Genomic DNA, 24,420 nt, shown 5'->3' with positions numbered 1-24,420 from the left:
TGACATTAATGGCACCATGGTTAGATCATCAACGGGACATTGACGTCAATAGTACCATCTAGTTTGTTAGGTTCTATAGCAATCTGCATTCGTTACTGAGCGAGATGGATAACACAGCGATACCCATTGTCTATGAAACTCAGAGCTAGTATGATGATTTTAGTTTTTAACCGAAAATAGTACCCTCATAGACTGCTGACTGGTTAGCACTTATCTGGTTATTTGCTGCGAAAAACTCCTCCTGTTCGCACACCCGTAACCACCACTGGCATAGGCAACAATGACAGGCACATTAGAAGCTATTCATCAAACAAGGAAAACTACTAATGTTACATCCGTCATCTCCGCTTTCAGTAAATGAATGAAAAATTACTTCACATTTATTGCCGTAAGCCGTTGAGATCGCCTGTGTACCAATTAAAACAGTCGTTAATTTCAGCAGTAGTTTTATCCATGCGTTCAGTCAAGATCGAGCAGCTCTTGAAGATGCAAATGGTAACAGAACCTAGCTTTTAAGTTTCAATGCTCAATAAAAAATCATAAACAAGCTCGGTTGTCTCATCCTAGTTTATAAATTGGTTCTATGGAGCCGACTCCAAAAGCTACATTCATAATGCATAGAACAATTGAAGTTGAGTCCACTTCAACAGACAAAATGCGTCCGCGATATCATGCAAACTATAGCATGCCCCGCATGCTAATTAGACACCTGCTTCTCGGTGTCGAAATATTGCCTTAGGCGTTCAGGCCCTACACTGAATCAGGTTGAGCCAAACAAGCCTGGCCGAGTTTTGACGTTCCAAAAGGACAAATATCTACACGAGAGCCACAGTTGAGTAAAACTTTTGGAACAAATCAGCAGCCATACCCCATTAAGGCATCAAAAGATCAGACGTTCAATTTACATTAGCAACACATGATTATTCGTTCGTCACAGTAAACGACGAACGAGAGAAAAAGAATATACGCAAACACGTATAAAGCAGCTCCACCAAGTAATGTCTGGATGTCGTTTATCATTTTCTTCTTTTCTTTCCTCCGTTTGACAAGAACATAATGATTACATCGGCCCATTCAGGTCTTAAACAAACAGTGAATAAGGGGCTGGAAAGTTGGCATATTTTTGAGGGGCACAAGGCAAACATTCAGTTGCTACAGCGATTCATCTCCATGATACAAATGCAATCCTAACCCAAACCGAGCACATGCTCTGCAGAATGCGAGTGCCTCGGCTTCAGCAACTGCATCCTCCACCTGTCCGTTAGTTGATGCCGTTCCACAAGATTCACGAAATGCCTGCAAAGCAAGCGAAGGAGAACATTGCTTTAGCACTAGGAATATTGTTCTTCGTGTACACAGATTTGGAATTGTACCATGTGCTGCCTTACCATCAAGCACCGACACAAGCAAATAGAACTCACCAATATTCCCGCATAATACAATGTATTATTCAAATAGCCAATATAGTTGCTAAGGAACCATGTAAAGGAATAAAGTTTGACAATAAGTGGAAAACAGAGACCAACAAATGTGAGCTTAGGACGCCACGCTTTTTCCAAACCTGAAACTACTTCCCACAGTACAGCATATAAGTTGCATTACTCTGGTTAAGATGGACATCCTGAATTTCCATAAAGCTTATACGGAATTTCCAGTGACCAGCTCTCAAGGGAGATTCTTAAACACAACTCCTCATATTTCACGATGGTATATGTCTGTTCTTCATGATAGGTTATTTTGGCTAAGTGTGCATATGATGTAACAGTGCCTGTAACCTCCTTGTTCTGGCTACAAATATTTTGCTTTCGTAGAACTGAACTGAATTTAACAAGTTCTGGGTAATGAGGTTTCATAATGTTTCTTTGTTGTTATATTGAATGAATGAAAGGGTACTCTCACAAGAATAAAATAGGAGAAAATATGAACAGGAACCATCAGATTGGAGGCAATAACTGATTGTTTCCCAATGTATCACTCAAATAGTTAAGAGGGAGTGAAGCATATAATTAGGAAACCAAAATAAAATTTTGGTTAAGCACATATTATTATTTCAGTTAAAGTCAAAGAACCAGATGACTGATTAACTCAAATATACAGTCAATGAAGAAATAAAGCTTATCAAAAGGAAAAGACAGAGAACTGATTGAAAACCAAGAATTTAATAGGAAATGGAACCAATCAGCAATGAGAAGACGAAGAAAAACAAAGGGTAAAGTTAGAATCATAGGTGAGAAGCCTAAAAGCTGAGGGGAAACCAAGACAAACCATATAACATCAACAATCAGTTTTAGATTGAACAATGTCAAAATCTGGTTTATAATCAAAGTTATTGTTTCACAAAGCAGCCAACTCACTATTTTTTTAGACCCCCACGATGTCAAAGCTGTCCTCTCATGCAGAGCACAGTAGTTACAGAAGCATGCTATCCTGTCATTGCATTGGTAGGTTTTGTTTGGCTGTATTCTCAATTAATTGGTTAGTTTGCTTGCCCCAACGTTGCAAAAGGCATAGCTGTAACGCGTATTGGTCGGTCCAACCTATATGCCGTATCGTAACGTATCGCAAATGTAACGTAGCGTATCGTAATTTTTTTTAAAATATTAAAAAAACAGAAAAAATAGAGAAAAATCAGAAAAATCCAAAAAAATAAACAAAAATAAGAAAAAATCAAGAAAAATGTATTTAAAGGAACATTCATGTATACCAACAACACATTCAAAAATAAGAAATCAGAGATTCAAAATAACATAATAAGCAACCATGACAATTTTAAACTTGAAAATTTCATAGAATTTTAGGACTTGAGGCTGAGGACTTGGAGACTTAGCCTCTTAGGACTTGGAGTTTTACCTTCTTGGTGTTAGAAACCAAAAAACCCTCTTTCTCCAAGCTTCCCACCATTCCCACTACAAGAAAGCTTATTCACTGGCTAGTAGACTCTCCCAAATTGATGAATCTTTAGTGATTGTTCATGAAAATGGGCAAAATCTCTCCCTCCCACGTCTCTTGCAGTATTTAGAAACAAGAAGATAGAATGATAGGAGCGTAGAGTCTTTAAAAGTTAAAAATATAACGCAAAAAGGGGCTGTACCATACCCCTTTTTATGTTTTTCCCCGTATCATACGATATGGGGGTGTATCGCCCGTATCGTACGATACAGGCGATACGCTTACAATACACTAACGTATTGTGTATCGTATAAGTATCGTATAAGTTTTCTAAACCTATACGGTGTATATCGTACGATACGCATAACACTGGTTTGTCCTCTGGCTTCCTCTTGAGACTTGTGTTCTTTGGAAACCATGTTAAGTTGTACAAGCTCAACTGTTTTCATAATTTCTGCCCATGTTTTGGTTATACCTTCTAGAGCTTTTCCCTACTCTTAACTTTGTACCCTGTTAGCTTCATGCATTCCAAAAAACAATTACGTAAGTTCAGACTGGTTAGTACTTTTTCATGTTCTCATGCTTTGGGTTAGTTGTAAGTATACCATTTGAACAGTCTAGAGGATTATTTTATCATCATCTTCCTTGGATTCAATTGCATATATTAACTCTAATTGAAGAGGCAATCCAGATAACCACCATTTCCACTATCCACTTCTGTGTTTCTATAGGCAATTTGTTGATATTATTGAGGTGTAAGAAGCAACAGGCTGCTACAAGTACAATGGGGATTGTTTGAACCGAAACAATTGATTTAAGACATGGCAATTGCTATACAAAATCCTTGTGAGGCTATGTTGTACCAAGAAGAGTACAACATATATTGTCAACAATCACATTTTCCATGGGAGAACCAAGCACACTAAGATGGATTGTCGTCATATTAGAGGAAAAAAACTACCTCGTAGAGAATATTTAGCTTGCATATGTAATTTAAAAATTTAAGTTGCTGACTTCTTCACAAAGCTTTGACCACTCCAAGGTTTTATTTTATTGTTTGATACTTTTCAATTGTTACGTTTTAAGGTTGAGAAGATGCACAGTAGGGGGCCGTACACACACACACACACACACACACACATATATATATATATATATATATGTTGATTGTTTGTTATGATGTAACTATATTTTGTGTAAAGGTTAAACAAGCAATTTTGTTCTTTTTTTCCTCTATACTTGTTGTTTTCAATTCACTTTCTTGTCCATGTCTTTCAGTTCCTGATCACTTTGACTCTCGACCAGGACTGAGCTAGCTGGTGGCTAGCTCCAGCAGCTACATTACTAGTCATTATAGCTGGTCCAATGGCTAGTTTAGTCTGCTGTTTCTGTATAAATATGAGGTTCTTGGCTAATGCTTTTCTAAGCAAGTAGGCCCTTAATAGAAGTTACTTTTTTATGAGTTGTGAGATAATGCATTTCATTTATCAAGCTCATTACGTGAACTTGATTTTGGGAGTTTAACAGATGTCTTTATATAAATCTCCTCTAACTATAATGAAATTGAAGAGTGGCATTTTTAACTTTCCTCTATTTATAATGAATGAAGCGGCAGCATTTTTAACCCCAAAAAAGAAAAAGTGGTGGCAGCCTTCCTATCCACGACCATGTAAAGCAGGCATCATGAGAACTCGATGAAGAAAGTGAAGGGAGCAGTAGGGTTGCAAATGGGCTGCATCTTGTAGTAAGGTTCTGGCATTTTTGGCTGTAGATTTGATTTAAGACCCAATATCAAATGTATTTAGTTGTTCCTCTTCCCACAGAGAAGGAAGAATCCCTTTCTCCTTTCTTATTATGCTTTGAGTTGGAGGTGCTTTCCAGTAAGGGAGGATTTGCACTTGACCTAAAACCATCTCCCTTTCGTTAAGGTAACCAATAGGAGAAAAAAATGCATAAAACGAAATGACCTTGGTGCAGGAAGCTTAAGCCCTCTATGAGCCAAGCTTGAACCTAACTGTTTTAATCTCCAGGTAACCTCCATGTAGACAAGCTTCATAAGCACTGGCTCAGGACAGGTTCAGGCTCAGATCAGCTTATGCAAAATCCACAATTACGAAAGCAAGACCCAGTAGGTTCAACTCATACCTCTCCATCAGACCCACGAATTGTCAGCCGGTAAACAACAGTAACGTTTCCATCATCAGAGAATAAAATGTTTCGTATTTCTCCACACCAACCTGCAAACAAAGTTCATCAATGATGCATTACACACCTAAAAGACAATATTTGTAACACTTGTACATAGATAATCATATGTAGAATACACGTATTTTGTATATAGAATGTAATTTTGAAATACTTAAGGAGATTAGCACCATAACCATTTGCATGTCGGTGGTGGAATTGTACATTCCAACTAAATGAAAAATAAAAAACATATGCAACTAGACAAAATCCTCAGTTGTGCGTACACTGGGAATTGGACTATTGGAGTCAACTCCTGGTGGAAAGCTCTTGGAGCTATATGTCAGAACAGATACTTCCATCTCCTATTCATTCAAGACGCACCTCAGAATAATTCTGCAAATTCCCCGGTCCTTCTTGTTTCAAAGCAAGCTTCTCCCTTCCAAAAAAGGTGAGACATGGCCCTGAAATTCGACAAGACACGGAATTTCGTCCAAGATAAAGGAAAGGTTTGTGTTTACACTTATAAAGAAGGCTGAAGACACTGTATATATGTGCACATGTACCCTTAGGGTATAACCTCCGTTGTCAAAGACGAGACAGGCCTACAAATAGGAGCCCGGGGCATGCAAGGATGGTGACCTAGGCCCACCATGTCTATGTGAAAAGCCATTCATAATTGATAAGCTGTGTCCTAGGCACTTTAGGCAATAAAAAGCCTTTGCATTAAACAAAGAATGACAATTTCTTCTTCTTCCTCTTCTTCTTATTTTTCTTCATTCTTCTTCTTCTTCTTCTCTCATTGACTTGAGTTTTTTTTCTTCTCCTTTTAGCCATCTTTTCACCATGAAATTTAGATTTCCCTCTTCTTTCTTCTTCTTCTTCTCTCTTTTTGAGATGCAATTTTTTTTTCTTCTTTCACACCATCTCTTTCATTTTAGATTTCATTTCTGTTTTTTATTTTTTATTTTGACTTTTTGTCAAATAACAGAGCAGCTTATTAGGATCAGCCATTGGCTATCTCAAGGGCTGCATTCTAGCCATTGGACCAGCCAATGGGCAATAGCTAGCCCCTTCCTCCCTCACTCTCTCTTTTGTAATGACTTTTCCCTCTTTCTTGTACTGTAAGAGAGCTTTTGTGCTCTTTGTGACTACTTTATGGTAAAGAATTCTTGTCTTTCATTTGTCATAGTCCCTTGACTGTTTGATCTTGAACTTTTCACATATATATATATATATATTACAACTTAACTTTTATTTTTTAAATAAATTATATCTCATCCATTAAATTGTCTAGGCAGGTTGTTATTCAAATGAATGTTTTAGAGCAGGGAATATGACCAAAAAAAGTCTAGGCCACACCATTCCATCACCATATATACTATTTATTGCTTCCTATGTGTCAGAGTAGAGTTTTTTTTGTCATTTATAAGGACCCAATTTTCTCGTTGTTAGTCAGGTCCCAAGTTCATCTTTTGATGATTTTATATGTCATGTTATGCACATCTTTAACGAAGATCCTTCTGCTCATGCCCATCTTCATTCAAAGCTCTCATTGTCGTCGTCACCTGAATTTTCTAATCGCACTTTTAATATTTTCAAGTATAATAAAACAAACCAGTGGCAAGTTTGCCTTGGCCATTACACCAGGTATTTTAGTGAGAAAGAAACCTGTGTCAGCTAAATTACTACCAAAGTCTAGTTACAATCTTGAAGTTGATGGTAACAAGTCTACTCGCTATCAAATTTGTGAAGTCATGTGCAACCCTTCAATTCAATAAAAAAGAGAGCTTCAAAAATCTTTGATATTATATGTTCTAATGTATGCAGGGAGCTGCCCCTAATTTTGGAACTCATTATTATCTTATATTCATAGACTATGTTGTCAAGGCGCCTAGGCAAAAAAAAAGACAATTTTTTTTTAAATTTTTTTAGTTATGTTAATATGCCAAGTTATTTTATTTAACAATTACTAATATTTGAAATATGGAGAGTAGTAATATAACAAGCATAATCAACTTAAACGATCAAAATTTAATTGTTTACTTCATTGAATATGCAAAATCAACTGAAGAAATTTAACATTACTCATTAAACGTAATCTAATACAAGAAACAAAAAAAAAAGAAAAAAAAGAAAACTAGATCTAATCTCTAGGAGAAGGAATGTAAATCCACAACAAGGCGTTAATCCATTTGAACTTAAAGAAAGACATAACCATACTAATGTATATACATAGCATGTATGAAGTATTCCAATACTATATAACAGACTAAGTGACTAACAGTACATACATATAACAATATACATATAAGAACATAGTCAACATAACAATCCATAAAAGTATCTAATCAATACAACACAAAGTACATAATAATATATACTCAATTAAGAAACTTTAATTGAAAGGAAATGTGGCTGTGCACTTTCCCATGGACTAGGCGTGTTGGAGCCTAGACCAGCCTAGGAGAGATTAGGCACCAACACATATCCCATCGCCTAAGTGGTGGACTCACGCTTAGTCCACGCCTAGCCGAGGCTTAGGCAAGGTCTTAACAACATAGTTTATAGATAGTTACTCTCTTTACACCTGGATATATTTATGAAACATAAATCTGAGGTCCTCAATTGTTTGGTAATTTCTATGCCTTTGTCAAGAATCAGTTCTCTAAGCATATATTGTATTTTCAATGTGATGGAGGTAGGGAATTTTTCTCCACAGATTATTACTTTTCTCTAAAGTAATGGAATAAATCAGTGTGTCTTGCCCAAAGAAGATTTTTCAACAATTTATTAAAAAATCAGATGTCTCTATCGATTTTGGAAAATAAATCACCTTATTTCACTCTTTTCAGGGTTCATCTTGATTATGACTATCTGCATATGTATGCATATATTGATTGCTCTTTGAAAAACAAATTTCATGGACAAATCTGTAAAGTGCAGATTTATTAGATATGCAGACAATCACAAAGGGTACTGCTTTTATGACCCTATGAGCAGGCGATTAAAGATACCAAGAAATGCTGTTTTTGATACATTGAGTTTCGGTGACAAGGATATGTTCCTCTCAGACAACTGACCTCCACAATTGAGTTTATTATCTGTGACCTGAGTGTTGAACTTTTTGAGTATAGATGAAAATTGTTCCTGGCTGGTAGTTAAAGAGGCACATCGCGCCAGGCAAGATCAGTTATGAACAACTTTGATTTACCACCCCTAGGAGCTGATAGATTTAAAGGCACACACGAACCAAGGTTCCTTCCCTTATTTTGGATGCATAAACTAATCCTCCCTCTGATTGATCATCAAACATTAGAAGATCTGGTCAGATTCGACATCTAGTAGAAAGGTGGCCCTATCATGCCATCAAGGCATCAACATCTACGATAATGATGCACCCAACTTAAGTACAACAAAAGATGTACCAGTTGGACAACTTGAGATCCACATTTATGATCTGGAGCTCACAAGAGGATCAGCCAGCTTAGACATAGGTCATATGACTGGATGCTATGTCACACGTTCTTCAAAAAAGGGGCCACACCCATGTCGACACGACGCTGGTGCTGGTGCTGCTCCAACACACATCTCAACCGCATCCTTTCTTATGCAAGTACCAAATATTTTCCATTCTTTTTTTTTCTTCTCCCTATCCCTTTCTTTCTTTACGTATAGTAATAAAAGTAAAAATAAAGGACAGGTTAAGATAAGAAACAAGCTAAAATTATATATATTATGAATACATACATTTATATATATAAAATAAATATATGATATATATACACCCTCACCGCACCCCGCACTCATGTGACACAGACTGGATGTCAATCTCTCAAAGCATAGAGCATTAAACAATGGCTTTCATCATAAAACATTAAAAAGGGGAAAATGGTCTCTGTTAACTACGCTATCTTACTTTTCTTTTCTCTTAACAGTTTATATCTCAATCCTGTAAGGCTCTCACCAGTAACTCAATCCTAGTTTCAATTCCTAAGAATATGGAAGCGTACAAGAGCTTTTCAATAAAAAGAAGTTCTTGGAGAGCTTTTTTATGACCTTCTATGATTATTAATGAGATGGAGGTTGTGCTAAGAAACAAAACTCGAATTTTGTAACTTTGCATCCCATAAAGAAAAAAAACAAAAGAAAAATGGCAGGGTCCAGTTAGGCTAGTTTAAAGTTTAAGGCATTAGAAATTTGGAGCCATAGAGAAACACAATCCCATACAGTAAGTGAACAGTTATACACAAGCAAAATAGTGTTGGTGATCAGTAAGTCCTTGTTCCATCAGCAAGGTTTAATTCAATTCAAATTGCCCTTGTTTTTGTTGCCTATATGGTCATTATTCTGCTAATTCAGCGCAAAGAATACTGTCTTGAATCGAAATTTTTAAGAAAAATCATACATCTCAACTTATACCTCTACCATCCACAAGGTGAAATAATCAAAATCATGAATATCTTGAAACTTGAAAGCTCTTAGGAAGATTCTACTGGTGATCATGTCAAAAGAGAGTTGATGATCAAGGCCTACTTACAAAAGTTGGAAAGGATTAGCATCTTTATCATGCATCACAATGACAAGGTGGTAATTGTCTGATTGGTGGTGCTGATAAGCAGAAGGTTCAAACATGCTAAAAGCAGGCCTTTTCCCTTTCTTTTCCATTTTTTCACTAACGCAGGTAAACATTACCAAAAAAAGACTTATCTAATGGTTTGGCTGATGCTAATGAACCAAGTAAATTGAACCTACATACGTGTATGTATATATATGCATGTGAAGGTAATGTGATTGTATGGGTGCACAGGACCGGGAATAGGACAGACACAAACATATCGAATTTAACATGTGTATTAACCTGACGTTAGAAGTCTTCGGCAACAGAAGAACCTAGATATTTAGAAAGTGGACCAGAGGAGTTTAGATCAAAAACACTAAGCAGACCTAGAAGATAGACCTGAAAGAACGACTAGGTGCCGTCAAGGCAGGGCCTAAGCAAACCAAAAACAGTAAAAGAAAGAAAGAGGAGAAGAAGAAAAAGAAAAAGAAAGAAAAAAAAAGGAACAAGAAGAAGAATAAAAGAAGGGAAGAGAAAGAGGAATACAGAAAAAAAAAAAAAAGAAGAAGAAGAAGAAAAAACAGACTTTATTGAGACCTTTATTAAACTGGGTGACTAGATAGTAAAGCCTAACAGAAAAGGTGGCAACCCAGGGCTCAGGCAGTCATAGGCAGGCGCTTAGGAGCGCTTTAGGACCATATAGCAGATAGATTTTACAGAACTGAAATCTTGACATTTGGAAACAAAAATGAAAACACATACAAAACACAATGAGATGATAATGCAGCTAGAATTGGGACAAAACAGATGGTAGGAAGCATAAGTATAATGGATTAACCTGGAGCGAAGAAGCTCAGCATTCGGTTGGCATGATACCTGCAGAAACAAAAACAAAACGAAATAGAAACGGTAAGAATTCTAATTCTTATAGATACTGGAACTCATAGGGAAGAAAATGGATTTATGGATGGAATAAGAGTCAAAAGGAATGAAATCATGACGCACGATCCCCTTGTACCAGATGCAAAATTTTTCATCCTTGGAGAAGGCAAGATCCTGCCCAGCAGAATCCTGCTGAAACACCAACCCTATATATGCGAGTACAGGTAACAGAAACCACAAGCTATTTGCCTGCAGCAAAATTGTCTGTTGTTTGCATATGCGTAGCTTTTAGGAATCGCCACAAGGATGAACCTGACCCCGAAAGACCGCTAATCGGTTCAGCCCATCCAAGCAACTTCACATGAATTTATTTGCGGAAAGTATTAGTGACCTTGGGAACCCTGTTATGGAATTAATTCTTTTCCATGTCTCCAGGAGAGAAGAGCGAAACCCTCTCACTGGACATCCATGGTTTCTCATCCATAGGATAAGGGAAAAAATTAAAGCTGTAAAACAAATGCCAGACAAAAAAGTCATGCTGTTGCTTTATTTATGATCTTTCTCCATTATTTGTAGCTTTAGGAGGCACGGAAAGAGAAGTGTGCGAAAGAGTGAAGACGCAGTCAATCTACTTCAGGTTTGTAATAGTTACTAGGGCGATTGGAATGAAGCGGCTCCCCTAAAGATGGCTTTTCGAGATAATGGTAAAAGGAGTTCCAGATCTCCAAAAATTAAGACAGCGAAGCTGCAGCGAGCGAGAGAGAGAGAGAGAGAGACCAGGGGATGTAGTTGTGACCATTGAGGGCGTCAGTCTTGATAATTTTGTCAGGTACCCTCTTGTTCAGGTCCCTGAGGATCTCCACCAGGGGGCGTGTTATACACGATAAATTGGAAGGATTGTCCAGCGGAACCACGTAGTTGGAATTGGGGACGGAGCCCTTCTTAACGCCACCCTTGCTGCTCGCGTCTGCGGCTGCGCTGATCCAAAGGCCGCCACTGCCAGCACTCACACCACTCCTCCTCCTGCTCAACGCCTTGACGCTGACGGCGTAGGAGGGAGGCCGGCATCCCTTCTCAGAGTTCCTGCAGCCTCTCGACTCTTTGTTCTGCACCACCCTCACGCTTAGGACTCCTGTGGCGACTCCTACAGCCTCCATGACCAGCGACCTCCCCCTTCTTCCTCCTTCTCGGGCGATGAACGATCAGGAACAGGAACGGGAAGGCTTTGGTTGGTTGGGGATTATGGGCGAAGGGTAGTGGCGGGCCGGAGAGCGTGTCCAGTTTGAAGTCTGTGCCGCGGGCGTGGATTCTACTTCTCCAAAGGGGAGATGGGGTTAGGTAGGTGAGCGTTCCAATCTGACATTGACGCAGTTTCAACTTTGAAGCCTACCTACCGAAAGAGACGCTACCGCACCATAACCTCTCTCTCTCTCTCTCTCTCTCTCTCTCTCTCTCTCCCAACACCAATGGGTGCGTTGCATACGCGCACGTCTCCACGGAGGGACAAACTTTTCAATATCTCAACAACCGCCGAGGTTGTGGCGAGTAGAGAGAATGGCTGGCATGCATTCCGATTTATTCCACATAGCCGGATTTACATCAGGGGTAGAATGACGACCAGTTCGTTGCTCGCTTATCAGTTATGAATCCTCAGGTCCAGTGTATACGGATTTCCGATGGCATTCATCTCCGAGCAAGGTCCAGGCCGCAAGCAAAATGCACCAGCCTCTCCGTCCACTCTGACTCACCAAATATTGGTTGAGGCTGTTCATGGGAGAAATTGAGAGGATTGCAGGTTTTATCCTGAAATACAAGCTCTTACAAGCAACATAACCACTTACTAACAGTTGGCAGGGTTGATTCGTCAAATTAAACCAATAGGCAAAGGTTCTTGAGATTCTACAATTGACTGAAGCAAAACTCATTCAACATTATCGGAAACAACAGGAGTGGAAAGGGAACAACGGCAGAGGTAATTGAATCAATTTCACTGTGATTTGCATTTGGCGAAGAAATAATAGATATGTAATAGACGTCAAACGGTTCGCGTCTCCAATCGAGATGATTGACTGACCAAAGGTAGTTGAGGAATTGTACATGGCAGAAATTTGTAATTCCAGTTTAGGGTATGGGGTTCAGGTTCGTTTCAAGAGATCCAGCTTCAGATTTGGACGGGATATGTTTTCAACTGAGATTCGAGCATGGAAGCATTGCATGGGTTGGGAAAAGCGGCATGATGAGAATGCCGCCACGAGCATTAAACTACGGCCTGGTCGATCCGCAGCGGTCCTGATACGGGTCAACCTTCGACTTGGCCGAGAGCAGCCACTAATGAGGTTAAGAGCAGCCATAGCAGGCGAAACAAGGCTGCCCTTCATGTGGAATCAGGCCCTTCATGACCGTGTTGACCCCAAATGGGTTAAGAGGGAGGAGTGGGAGGCGTAGAGCAGTTGGTGCAATCCTTGCATGCAAATGGAATTTAGCTTAGAATTGTAGCCGAGGGAGGAGCGGGAGGAGAGGCAACGACTCTAAGCAAAGGTTCTTGAATACCAAGGAGGTGGGTTGAGTCCAAGTCCGGTCTAGTCCAGCCTAGGTCTTCGCTAAACCCAGTCACTTAGGGTCAGCCTAGGGCGAACCTAGGCGAATTCTGATCTGAACCAAGGCCCACAACGTGCGGGCTAAGGGGAGGACGAGTTAGGGTCGAGACACTAAGTCTCGAGTTTGATTTCTTGCTTGCGTTTCTTTGTTTTAGAGTGCGCAATTGTTTTGGCATTCAATTCCGTTTTGGATTTCGTTTTTGAGGTTTGGATCACATGTTTAGATCCACTTTTGATTGAGAGCTATAAATACATTGTACTCCTTTGTTTTGGTATGCGTTTTTTAGACAATTATTATGGAAGTAGAAAATTTGGAGGCAGTTTAGAAGAAGGAAAATTCATTGTCAAGTGTCTCTCTCCCTCCTCACGGATTGCTCTCTCTTCTCCCTTTGCGCAATTCTTCTACCCGCGCCCTCTTGTCTTCTTTCTTCTCTTGAACACATTTGGGAATGTCGGCAACCATGGCGAGATTTCTGAAGAAGATCTTCAATCCAGCGGGTATTTCTTCCTTCTATGCCTAATTCTCTTTTCTCTTCTCATCCACTCGCCCAAGGAATCGACGGCTTGAAGACTCCTCTTGCTCCGGCGTGAAGAGCTCTCCACAAGACCACGGCTTACCCCAAGAGATCAGCAACGAACTAGTGCAGCCAACACTCCCCACCGTGAAGGCTTGAGGCTACTCGTTCCCGGGAAGGCTCGTCATCTTTTAGGCAACTAGAAGGTGAGGGCAGACGACCAAAGACTTCCGATTTGAGAGGTTAGTGCATTCGTTTAAGAGCTGAAATTGTGTAACGCCGTTGTATCGATTTGAGTTGAGATTCTGCCATTAAGGGACTATTGATCTTCACGGTTTCAGCCAAGAGGATCACTGGTTCACTTAGGAAGAAGCTCTCCCTAAATCGGTTCTTACGAGTCACAAGGGAGACTCTTAGCCGATAGCAAGGATCTCGCAATTTTGAGGGTCTTTTCCTTCGGTTTTCAAGTATCATTTCATGTGTTAGTTTATGTTCTTGCGCCTGTTAGCTTGCTGTGTGAAAAAGAGAAAAACAGAAAGAAAAACAGAAAAAGAAAGAAAGAAAAGAGGCGAGAATTGAAAAAGAAAAAGAAAATGAGAATCGCCCAAAAGAAAGAATCATGAATGCGGCAAGCTAGAGGCAATTCGGTTCAAATTAGTGTCTCGCCGGAATCTGTAATTCCTGGCCACTGCTGCTAACATTCCGGCCAGTTTCTGGAATATCCGGTGAGCATTTGGGGGTAATCTCAGGCCGATCTCCATCAGCTGCACTAGAACCTCTCCAAGGATCTCGGTCACATTTGGGGAGAAACCGCGTGTGGCGTGGAGGAGCTCCTAGGTGACGCCACCTAGCCGCCGGTGCATGTGGTGAATCAGCCTCATTCCTACAAAAGAGGTAAGTGGATCTCCAGCTTGGGCCCTTCGCCATCTCCACCCTACGCTTAGTCCATGTGGCAAGCATCGGGACACTTAGAGAGATCCTAGGATTTGAGTAGGAAGTGACGCACATTTGGTGGAACATTAATTCGCCACCTCATAAAGTGTTTTTCTAGAATAGGAATCCCAGCTAGATAAGTTAGGATATTCCCCAACTTCGTAGGAAAGCAGCCTCATCCAGTTGCCACTTGTCCCTCCCTCAGCCTAGTCACCACAATAGCCAACTACCCAAGGCCAGCTCGCCCCTCCACCTCACCATTTGCCTATCCTCTCTCCTATTCAATTGGGAGATAGCCTCTACAGGTCGCCACCTAGCCTTGAATCGTGGAGATCAATCTCATCTGGAATCTTCTCCAAGATCATAGCCACCCACCTCACCAATCTGGACGCCACCTCACTCCACCTTCATCATCCACCTAGCCTCTCTCCTATTTCCTTGGGAGATAGCCCACTTGGAGTCGCCACCTCGCCCAAACATTTTGGAGCTGGATTCTCACGTGGGACCTCCTCCACGTATCCAGCCACCATTTCCCTAAGCCGAGTCTACCTAATTCACACTTGAGTTACCTCAAGTTACCGCCACCCATTTCCATTTCCCCTTAGTCTAGGCGCCTAAACCTACCCTAGCTACTTTGTAGGAACCCACGATTTAGGCCCTTCCCTTCACCAGGTCAACCTAGGATTTGTCCCTTAGGACCCACCTTACCTAACCTTCCATTGACCCAGCTCATTGGCCGAGCCTAGCCCGGGCCCACCTGGTCCCACCTGGTCCGAGCTCACCCTGCCCAAGACCCGCACCTAGTTGGTTCCAACCCTAGTCCACAAGGAAGTCCGCCTAGTGCATCCTTGAGAGTCTTGGAACCGGCGGGTCTTGCCCCAGCCATCTCCGGCATCCTCAGGCCGCCGCCGGCCACCTCTGCTACTTTTCTGGCGACCTTCCGGCGTGGATCCCAGCAGGTCCCCAAGTCAGCCAGCAAGTGCATGGAGAGCTCCTAGGCGATTTCAGCAAGGAGATTCCTCAGTCGCGCGACCCTTGGAGCGCTCTCATCCACCGACCGGCGTCTTTATCATTGGAGCCACAGCCCTACGCCGGCCTCTCTTCTTGTGTTGCTGTTAGTCCTCGAGTGTGGAATCTCACCTCGAGGCGTGTGGTTGCTTCGCCAAGCTAGCCTTGGCCGGTACACCCTACCCTTCTCTTTAGACTCGAGGGTGGTAGCATTTTATTTCTGCATTTTGATTTCAGCCCGACCTTGGGGTCGTCGTTGTGCATAGAGGGACCTCCACGGCACTGCGCCAAGGACACGACCTCGTGCCGACATTAGCCTCCTACGGGTGGGTGTGGTTTGATTCGATTAGGTTTGGTTTGATGGTTTGTTGAGTGAGTTTTGAGTGTTTTATCAAATGTATCGCTTCCGCTTGTACTAGCCTCACAACTTTTAGTCATTTGTAGTAGGATTTGCTTGGGTTTGAGATTAGCCATTCTTGTATTCCGCTGCCTATTTGGGATTTTTAAGTCGGGGTCCTGTCCGACTGGGTAGTGTCATTGTTTTATTTGTCCTAGGAAAGTCTTCTGGTTAGTCCAAGGTGATCGTGGGGGTAGGCACGGCCGTTGGTTTCAGACTTAGGTCGGCCACGGGCAAGACCCTACCAGGTCCGAACCCCCCACCCTGTCGGCTTTCATGCTGGGAGTTGGCCACCGGTGGTGGAACATAGCAGTCGACTAGGATCTAGCCACATACTCACATAATTCCTCTTCCACGGGTCATTCGTAACTAACTGGTAAGCAAATGGAAATCATTGTTTCCGCAGAGACCCGCAGCAAGAACTATACGTTTCGTTTGGGGGTGGGGGGTGGTTGGTGCGGATTTAAAAGCAGGTTGGGGTTGCTACTCCATTTAGAAAAGCTTGTGCGAGACCAATATTTAACTTGACAGCCCTCCCTGTCACGGGCCGACAACTCCGGACCGTGCGGTGCGGCAAACTCTCGTCAGGAAGCCGCAAGCCTTCGCCTCGTTCAAGTGGGCGTAGATCACTTGAACGCTTTCTCGAAAACAAAGGACACAAATTTGCACAATGCCGACCATCCAAAACAAGGGACACAACGCAATATATTTTACTTCAGAGAGAAGAGTACATCACGAGGGAAAGCAAGTAAGCTATTACACTTTACTTACAAGGATGACCGAAGCCGCTTATAGAATTCTCAATGCCGACCGTCCAAAACAAGGAATCCCAATATCACACTTATGGAGCCGTTTTGGGAGGGCACTCCGACATAGGTGAACAAACTAGCTTACACCAAGACTCAACATAGGCAAAGTAAATACAACAAAAGCAAAGGACTGTACAGACTCTAGACGCAGGGGAACAGGCTCCCCCCTTCAAATCAAGCGCTGGCCTCGGCGCTAACAGCTTCATGGTAGGTCTGGACTTCTTCTGGATGACTTCGCTTGAAGCGGAAGGCATACTCCCATGTTGGCTGATCATCATCTACCCACTTGACCAAGTATCGCTTCGGTTCACCAAGATAGTTCACATTGTGTCGAAGGATTTGGTCCAACTGACGGTCACTGGCACGCCGGATAGAGGGAGCACGCTGTAAAATCGGTTCTCTCCGGGGCTGGCTTCTCTCCGGGTCTTCAGCATCGGCATAGAAGGGCTTGAGGTTGCAGACGTGAAACACTGAATGCACCTTGAAGTCTGGCGGCAGATCTAATTTGTATGTCAGCTTCCCAATTCTTTTGACCACAGTGAATGGCCCTTCACACTTCCTTATCAACGCTCGGTGTCGCCCACGGAAGATGCCCGAACGGTCTGGGTAAAGCTTGACAAGAACTTGGTCTCCCACTCGAAACTCAGCAGGTCTCCGATTCTTGTCAGCCCACTTCTTCATCTTCTTGGCGGCCTTGTGCAAGAACGCCTTAGCAATCTCCGTCTGTTCCTGCTAGTCTCTGACAAACTGGTAGGCGAAGCTGGGTCTTCCCTTCTTTTGGGCTGCAACTGTGTGAGGCATCAACGGCTACCGCCCGGTGGCTACTTCGAAGGGGCTGTGGCCTGAAGACTCGCTCTTCTGTAAGTTGTAACAGAATTGGGCCACATCGACAAAGTGACGTAGGTACTGTTCCAACAAAGCATTGATGCGTTCGGTCTGGCCATCAGTCTGAGGGTGGAAGCTTGTGGAAAACAGCAAGTTTGAGCCTAGCAACCAAAACACTTCACGCCAAAACTTGTCCGTGAAGCGAGCATCGCGATCACTCACAATACTCTTCGGCACACCCCAGTGCTTAACAATGTTCTTCACAAACATCTCCGCCGTCTTCTCCGCTGGACTCTCCTTTGTGGTTGGGATGAACGTGGCATACTTAGAAAACCTGTCCACAACAACAAAGATAGAGTTGTAGCCATCAACTCAGGGTAAACTCACAATGAAGTCCATAGAGATGCTTTCCCACGGACGTTCCGGAATAGGAAGAGGCTCGAGCAGGCAGGCAGGCTTCTGATTAGTCCCTTTGTCCTGCTGGCAGATGAGGTAAGTCTTTACATATGCCTCCACATCATCACGCATCTGAGGCCAATAGTAGCCACGTTCAAGAAGGGCCAGAGTCCGCTCCTGGCCTGGATGGCTAGCCCAAAGCGTATCATGGCACTCCTTTGTTAGCTCCCTTCAGAGATTGCCCCACTTCGGCACGAAAACTCGTCCGCCCTTGGTGAGGAGCAATCTATCTCGCAGCCAGAATCTCCGAGTCTTCCCCGCTTCAGCCAAGGCAACCAAGTGTTGGGCCGCTGAGTCTTGCCGCATTCACGAACCCGCTCGAGGAGTGCACCCTCCAACTGTGCTTCGGAGGTCCCCGCCCTAGAGGCTGCAAGTTCTGCCTTTCTACTCAACGCATTCGCTACCACGTTGGTCTTTCCAACCTTGTACTCTAAAGCGAAATCGAACTCTGCCAAGAATTCCTGCCAACGAGCCTGCTTCGGAGTTAACTTCTTCTGAGTCTTGAAGTAACTCGTGGCCACATTGTCCGTCTTAACGACGAACTCTGCCCCCAGTAGGTAGTGCCTCCATATGCGCAAGCAATGCACAATGGCGGTCATCTCCCGTTCATACACCGTGTACCGCTTTTCAGGGTCCTTCAACTTCCGACTCTCATAGGCAATCGGATGACCATCCTGCATTAATACCCCACCAATGGAAAAGTCTGAGGCATCTGTGTGTACTTCGAAGGGCTTGGAGTGACCTGGCAACCTAAGGACGGGCTCTTGTACAAGGGCACGCTTCAGGCCTTCAAAGGCATCTTGGGCGGACTGAGTCCAAATCCAGAATCTATTCTTCTTAAGTAGGTCAGTGAGGGACGCCGCTATCAATGAGTACCCCGTGATGAACCGCCGATAGTAGTTAGCTAACCCAAGAAAGGACTGCAATTCAGGCACATTTGAGGGCGGCTTCCATTCTTGAACAGCCTTCACTTTCTCCGAATCCATTCGCAGCTGGCCATTCCCTACAATGTGGCTGAGGAAACTGATCTCCCGCTATCCACAGAGACACTTCTCCTTCTTCACAAATAGATCGTTTTCTTTGAGTACTTGGAACACCGTCTTCAAGTGACTGACGTGCTCTTCAAGGTCGCTGCTAAAGACCACAATGTCATCAAGTTAGACCACCACAAACTTGTCAAGGTAATGGTAGAATATCTTGTTCATTAGAGTCGAGAAAGTTGCAGGGGCATTCGTCAACCCGAATGGCATGACTAGGAACTCATATGCTCCATAGCGGGTGATGCAAGTGTTCTTTGGTTCATCACCTTCCACAATCCTGACCTGCCAGCAGCCAGAACGAAGGTCTAACTTAGAGAAGATCCTCCCCTTGCCCAACTGATCGAACAAGTCCGCAATGAGAGGCAAGGGGTACTTGTTCTTCACCGTCACCTTGTTCAAGGCGCGGTAATCCACACAGAGTCACTTAGAGCCATCATGTTTCGTTTGGAACAATACAGGAGCCCCGAATGGTGCCTTAGAGGGGCGGATGATCTCTGACTCAAGCATGTCATCAAGCTGCCTTCGCAGCTCCTTCAATTCGGCCGGTCCCATTCTGTAGGGGACCATAGCTGGTGGCTTGGCTCCGGGAACCAAGTCAATTTCATGATCAACTTCACGCCTCGGGGGTAGGCGCTTGGGCAGCTCGGGGGGCATCACTCCCTCGAACTGCTTGAGGACTGAGGCTAGTCCTGGCGGAATGACTCTCGGCTGAGGGTCATCTTCTTCTAGACGCACGGCCACGAAGAATGTTTGTTCCCCATGACGCACGCCCTTCTTCAGCTGCATGGCCGACAACATCGGCTAAGACTTGCTTCTGATAGAGTGGCAGTGCACTGTGTGGGACTGATCTGCACCCATCAACGTCAATGTGTTGGTTTTTGGCAACATCATTGCATTAGACGCAGGGGAACACTCCCATCGTGGATATTAAATCGAACCCTCTCGAGGGCCTAAGCAGGTTAACGAAATGCCACTGTGGGGTCATCCACAAGTGCACAAGTGTGTATTCATTTAAAATGAATTGGTTACAAACCAAGTGGGGATAAAGTAGCTGCAGCTCCAACATAATTTTGAAGCGGTCGTTTGTGATCTGGGGTTGCCATTCACAAAGTTTGGTTTTTATGGCGAATTTTCATTTGAAGGCTCACAACTTCCACTGCTTCCTTATTTGATTGTCTCCGTGACTTGGACAGAACAAAGTTGAAGAGTGACGCCCTGTGTACGCAGATTGCTATCGGCCACTGGCTGATGTATGGGCTTGAAGGACAACCTTTTCCTTCACAGGATTATCTTTACCGTAATTTCAGATATTGACGTACCCTCTCAATAAGAGTGAGGACTTCTCTGGCTACAAGGGCGACCTGCGAAACCAAATTTTACACAAATATTTTAAAAACTGCATGAATCAACGACCTCAGATCATTTCTTTCGAATTGCATGAATCACATCATGAATTTTGAATTCACGAATATCAAGTGGGACTCCTCTCCTTTGATTAAAGATTCTTTAATTGAGCAAAAATGAGAACATTAACATGGTTCTCATATATGTAGTTTGCTAAAGAATAGGTGTAAGGTGGGCCATATGTTTGATTAAACCTTCGAATCTAATATATAGAGAAATCAAATGCCTTGTTAAAGAAAACATTGGCAGCGTGCGCAGCTCTGGTGTGAGAATTTAAGAATTAATTGGGCGAAAATTATAGGGTTGGGAGTTGTGCTGTTGATAAGGCTGTCGGATGCAACTGTGCTGAGCGGTTTAGGCTCCCTCTCATTCTCATAAGGCTACCTCTCCATTAAAAAACATATCAAAATGATAAAAAAGCCCTATTATACACATTATTTAGAAAATTAAAATCTAGGCGAAAAATTAAGAAAATACTTCTCCGGAGAGCCGTTGCAACCTCGTCGCTGTCTGGGGAACTGGACAGCGAGGTATAGGCAATGGTCGAAAGCAAAGGGTCGATTACCCTTGGTGGACGGCGACGGTCCTTTCGCTACTGCTTGGTTTCAGCTTCCCGAAAGGAAAATGCTCATATTGATGGATCCACTGCGTAGAGTAGGACATCCGATCTTCTTTGAAGGAGCACCTTAAGTCACCAACCGGGTCCTGGTCTAACCTCAATGCAATGGGATTTTAAAAGGTTGGTGTCATGGTGTGGACACTGGCCTCCAGCAGCAACATTGTAATTCTCAGATTATATATATATATATATATATATATATATATATATAAATTAACCAGCTATTTCTGTGTCTGTATGGTTATTTTTTATGTTTGACTTAAAAAGCAAATATATAACCATGTGAATAAATTACGGTGAAAAGTTTATAAAGTGCCACCAATAAAACTGTTTCCAACGATGACTTTGTCTTTCAAACACAATTTTATATGACGACAATTAAACAATCTAATTTAATTACTGCCTAGGGTATAGACTTCGTCCGTATTCGTATAGGTCAGATTAAAAAAGGGGTATGTAAAAGTAAGTATTGTATTGGTTGCAAGTGGAGAGAGAGGGAGAGAGAGAGAGAGAGAGAGAGAGAAAGAGAGAAGTGTCCTGGGAGCAAAATTATTAGATTAGAGGCTGCAGCTTTATAAAGAAAAGACAGTGTGCATATGCAAACATGTTCATTGCTCAGACTCAGGGTACGGGTAGGGAGGGACGGCATGATGGACGAGTAACGTGTCCCGGCATGGGCAGAGAATAGAGGACGAGGTGCATGTGACGCCCAGTTGGGCAGGGTCCCACCACGCACCGCCCTCCTCTCTGCTTCGCTTAGAACAGCGGCAAACCGTACGGTCCATCAGCAACCGACTGCGGCTTCTCCTCCACCTCCGGCACCGTCTCCGGCTCAGTGCCGTAACAGTGGAAAGAAGAGAAAATGGCGGAGGAACACGAAGAGGGAACCGAAGGAAAAAGAAGAAGAGGAGAGATAGAGAAAGAAAACCGCAAAAAGATACATAAATAGTTCAATCAATCCTTCTCCTAACTCTTCATCCGAACATCCTACCTTCTCTACAGACGATGGAGGACTCCGACGGTTGTTCCGGTCTTAAGGGCGCCTTTTTCTTTTCCTTTTTCGAGCGGATGGCCTGGGCTTCCTCTTCCTTGGTACGCATCAGCACTTTGTCCTCCATTATCACGTCCAGCGCTGGCTCCCACAGCCTTCTGGGATGGCACGCGACCTTGTCTCGGCCACCAAACAGTGAGGAGGAGGAGGAGGAGGAAGAGGAACAGGAGCTCTCGTCAGGAGAGATCTTGGAAGAGGACGGCTGCTGCAAAGAAGTCAGTGCGGCCTTAATCCGCTGCTTCAGCTTCGGCTTGGATGTCCCATCTGCGCTCAAATCTGCGGGGTCGGAACCACCCATGATCATGATCATCGACGACATCATCCTGCTAGTAATGCTGCTCCCTTGCTGCTGCATCTGCAAGAAGCAGGAGCACGGTGGGGGCGGGGCGGCGTCCAAGGGAGAGAGCGAGGAGGAGGAGGAAGAGGGGAAGATTCGAGGGAGGGGAAGGAGCACGTAGCTGTTGCCTGTTTCCAGCTGGGTCTCCAACGGGAGCATGGAACCACGCTTGGTGGTGCCGGCATGGGCGACGAAGTGGTGAGGGTAGAGCATTAGCAGATCCGACACCTTGAGGGGCAACATCATCTGCCTTACCTGCCCATTGGGCTGGATCACATCCACCGTCTGCCGCCCACACTGTATCATCCGCAGGCTCATGACTGTATTCTTCCCCATTCTCTCTCTCCAGGGAGCTCAGAAACTAGTAAAAAACAAGAAGGGGAGAGGTGAGATACTTCTAAATGCTAGCGATGCGCAGTCTTTGCCATACAAAGGAAACCATCCTTGCTCCGAGATTCAATGCCAATACTTGATTTTGGCAGGAAAGAGCGGTCATTAAAGAAAGGTGCCAGTATCGACTACAAGTAGCATGCCTGCCTGCAGGGGGAGAAAGGTTGCCCTCCCACCCGCGCCTTTTTCAACTAGGAAAGGGGAAGTTTTGGGAGAGAGTTGACCTCTTTCATTGATCAGTCCGTTTTGTTTTACGTATTTAACTATTAACAAGAAAAAGGTTCTCGGCGCTCCTCCTCCTCCTCCTCAACCGCAAAATTAAGACCTCTTTTCTTTTCTAAACCTCCTCTTCCCCGTGATATTGTTAAAGAAAAGAAAGGTGCGGTCTCGAGACTCTCGACGACGTCCAGAGCAACCGGTCCGTCAGATGGACGGTGCTCCGTTAAGTTATGCCCAGGACAAATTCCAAATTCGTTTAGGCTTCACATCTCCCCTCATTCCAACCCGAATGCTCTCCATCCATTTTTTCGATTTTGAGCAAACTATCTCAACCTTACACAGCTAGATCTAGATCTGGATCATCTTGCCGATCCCCCAATTCATTCCGTCCCATTTAGATTTGGGTTCTGGCTAGCCGCCAGAAAAATGGGGCAGGTTTACGTAGACTCGGGCAACGACCCGTACTCGAGAGCGGGCTTTGGAATTAATTTTAGTGAGAGAGGGAGAAGGGTTGGATTTCTCTGCTCCAATCACGTGAAGGACAGAGGGAGCATCTTTTTCTCCGTTCACTTCCCTTTTGCATTATTTCTCCCATTCGACGGTGGATAATTGATGTGCAAATGTAATGGTGGAACGGGAAAAGGGAAAGATACACTACGGGCTGTTGAGAAAAAGAACTGAGGTCATCGCCCGTCAGGCTCGCCCTTAGAAGCAGACCCCCAGCCGTCTTTTGACATGGGGAGCGGACAAACTAGTAGGGGTGGAAGAAGCAAACAAATTGACAGCTCTGTCAGTGTTGTGCCCCCCTCCATAATGGGAACCCGATGTGGCTTCCCGTGGCAATCCATGTCATGTGCTCGCCAACTTTTCTCCACGCATACTATGTCTCCGGGTTTTTCTTTTAGTCTACTCGTTGAAATTCCACTTAATGCTATGCCAGCAACTTTCTCCTCCCATTCACCATTCACCATATGGACATGCCTTGTCCGGTGTTTTCAAGTATTTTTCATGTGGTCAAGTTGAGTTTAAGGTGATTTCTTAGTCTAGTCTCAGAAGATTCTCATCCGAATGAACCATGAGCTGTTTACTTTGTTTATTTTATTTGCTTGACAAAAATGCCTTTTTTTTGGACATTGTAGATAGCATGTTTTGAACCAGAAAATGAAAAAAAGAAATGAACTCTGCTTAGACAACGTCAATCGTTTCCTACATGTACATGCAGTGTTCTTCTGTGTCTGTGTCTGGGAGTCTGTACAGTCTTTTGCTTTGTTTTGCATTGTGCTTTCTTTGCTTACGTTGACTCA

At 43.4% G+C, this 24,420-nt stretch overlaps 2 protein-coding genes across 2 annotated transcripts; both read right to left on the bottom strand.

The window, feature by feature from the left end:
* Nucleotides 1–872: 872 nt before the first annotated feature.
* LOC116257490 (DNA repair RAD52-like protein 2, chloroplastic) lies at nt 873–12,063 on the bottom strand. Its single transcript, XM_031634297.2, has 4 exons — nt 11,294–12,063; nt 10,473–10,510; nt 5,035–5,126; nt 873–1,296 (listed from the first exon to the last, which is right to left on the bottom strand). The coding sequence occupies exons 1-4, from the start codon at nt 11,671–11,673 to the stop codon at nt 1,153–1,155; spliced, it is 654 nt and encodes a 217-aa protein (XP_031490157.1). The 5' UTR covers nt 11,674–12,063; the 3' UTR covers nt 873–1,152.
* A 9,594-nt stretch (nt 12,064–21,657) lies between these two features.
* LOC116257287 (uncharacterized) lies at nt 21,658–23,084 on the bottom strand. Its single transcript, XM_031633901.2, has one exon. The coding sequence runs from the start codon at nt 22,841–22,843 to the stop codon at nt 22,094–22,096; it is 750 nt and encodes a 249-aa protein (XP_031489761.1). The 5' UTR covers nt 22,844–23,084; the 3' UTR covers nt 21,658–22,093.
* Between the last annotated feature and the right edge of the window lie 1,336 nt (nt 23,085–24,420).

This window comes from Nymphaea colorata, chromosome 7, assembly GCF_008831285.2.
Source record: "Nymphaea colorata isolate Beijing-Zhang1983 chromosome 7, ASM883128v2, whole genome shotgun sequence".
NCBI classification, from domain to species: Eukaryota; Viridiplantae; Streptophyta; class Magnoliopsida; order Nymphaeales; family Nymphaeaceae; genus Nymphaea; species Nymphaea colorata.
This window is presented reverse-complemented; position numbering and strand designations above follow the sequence as displayed.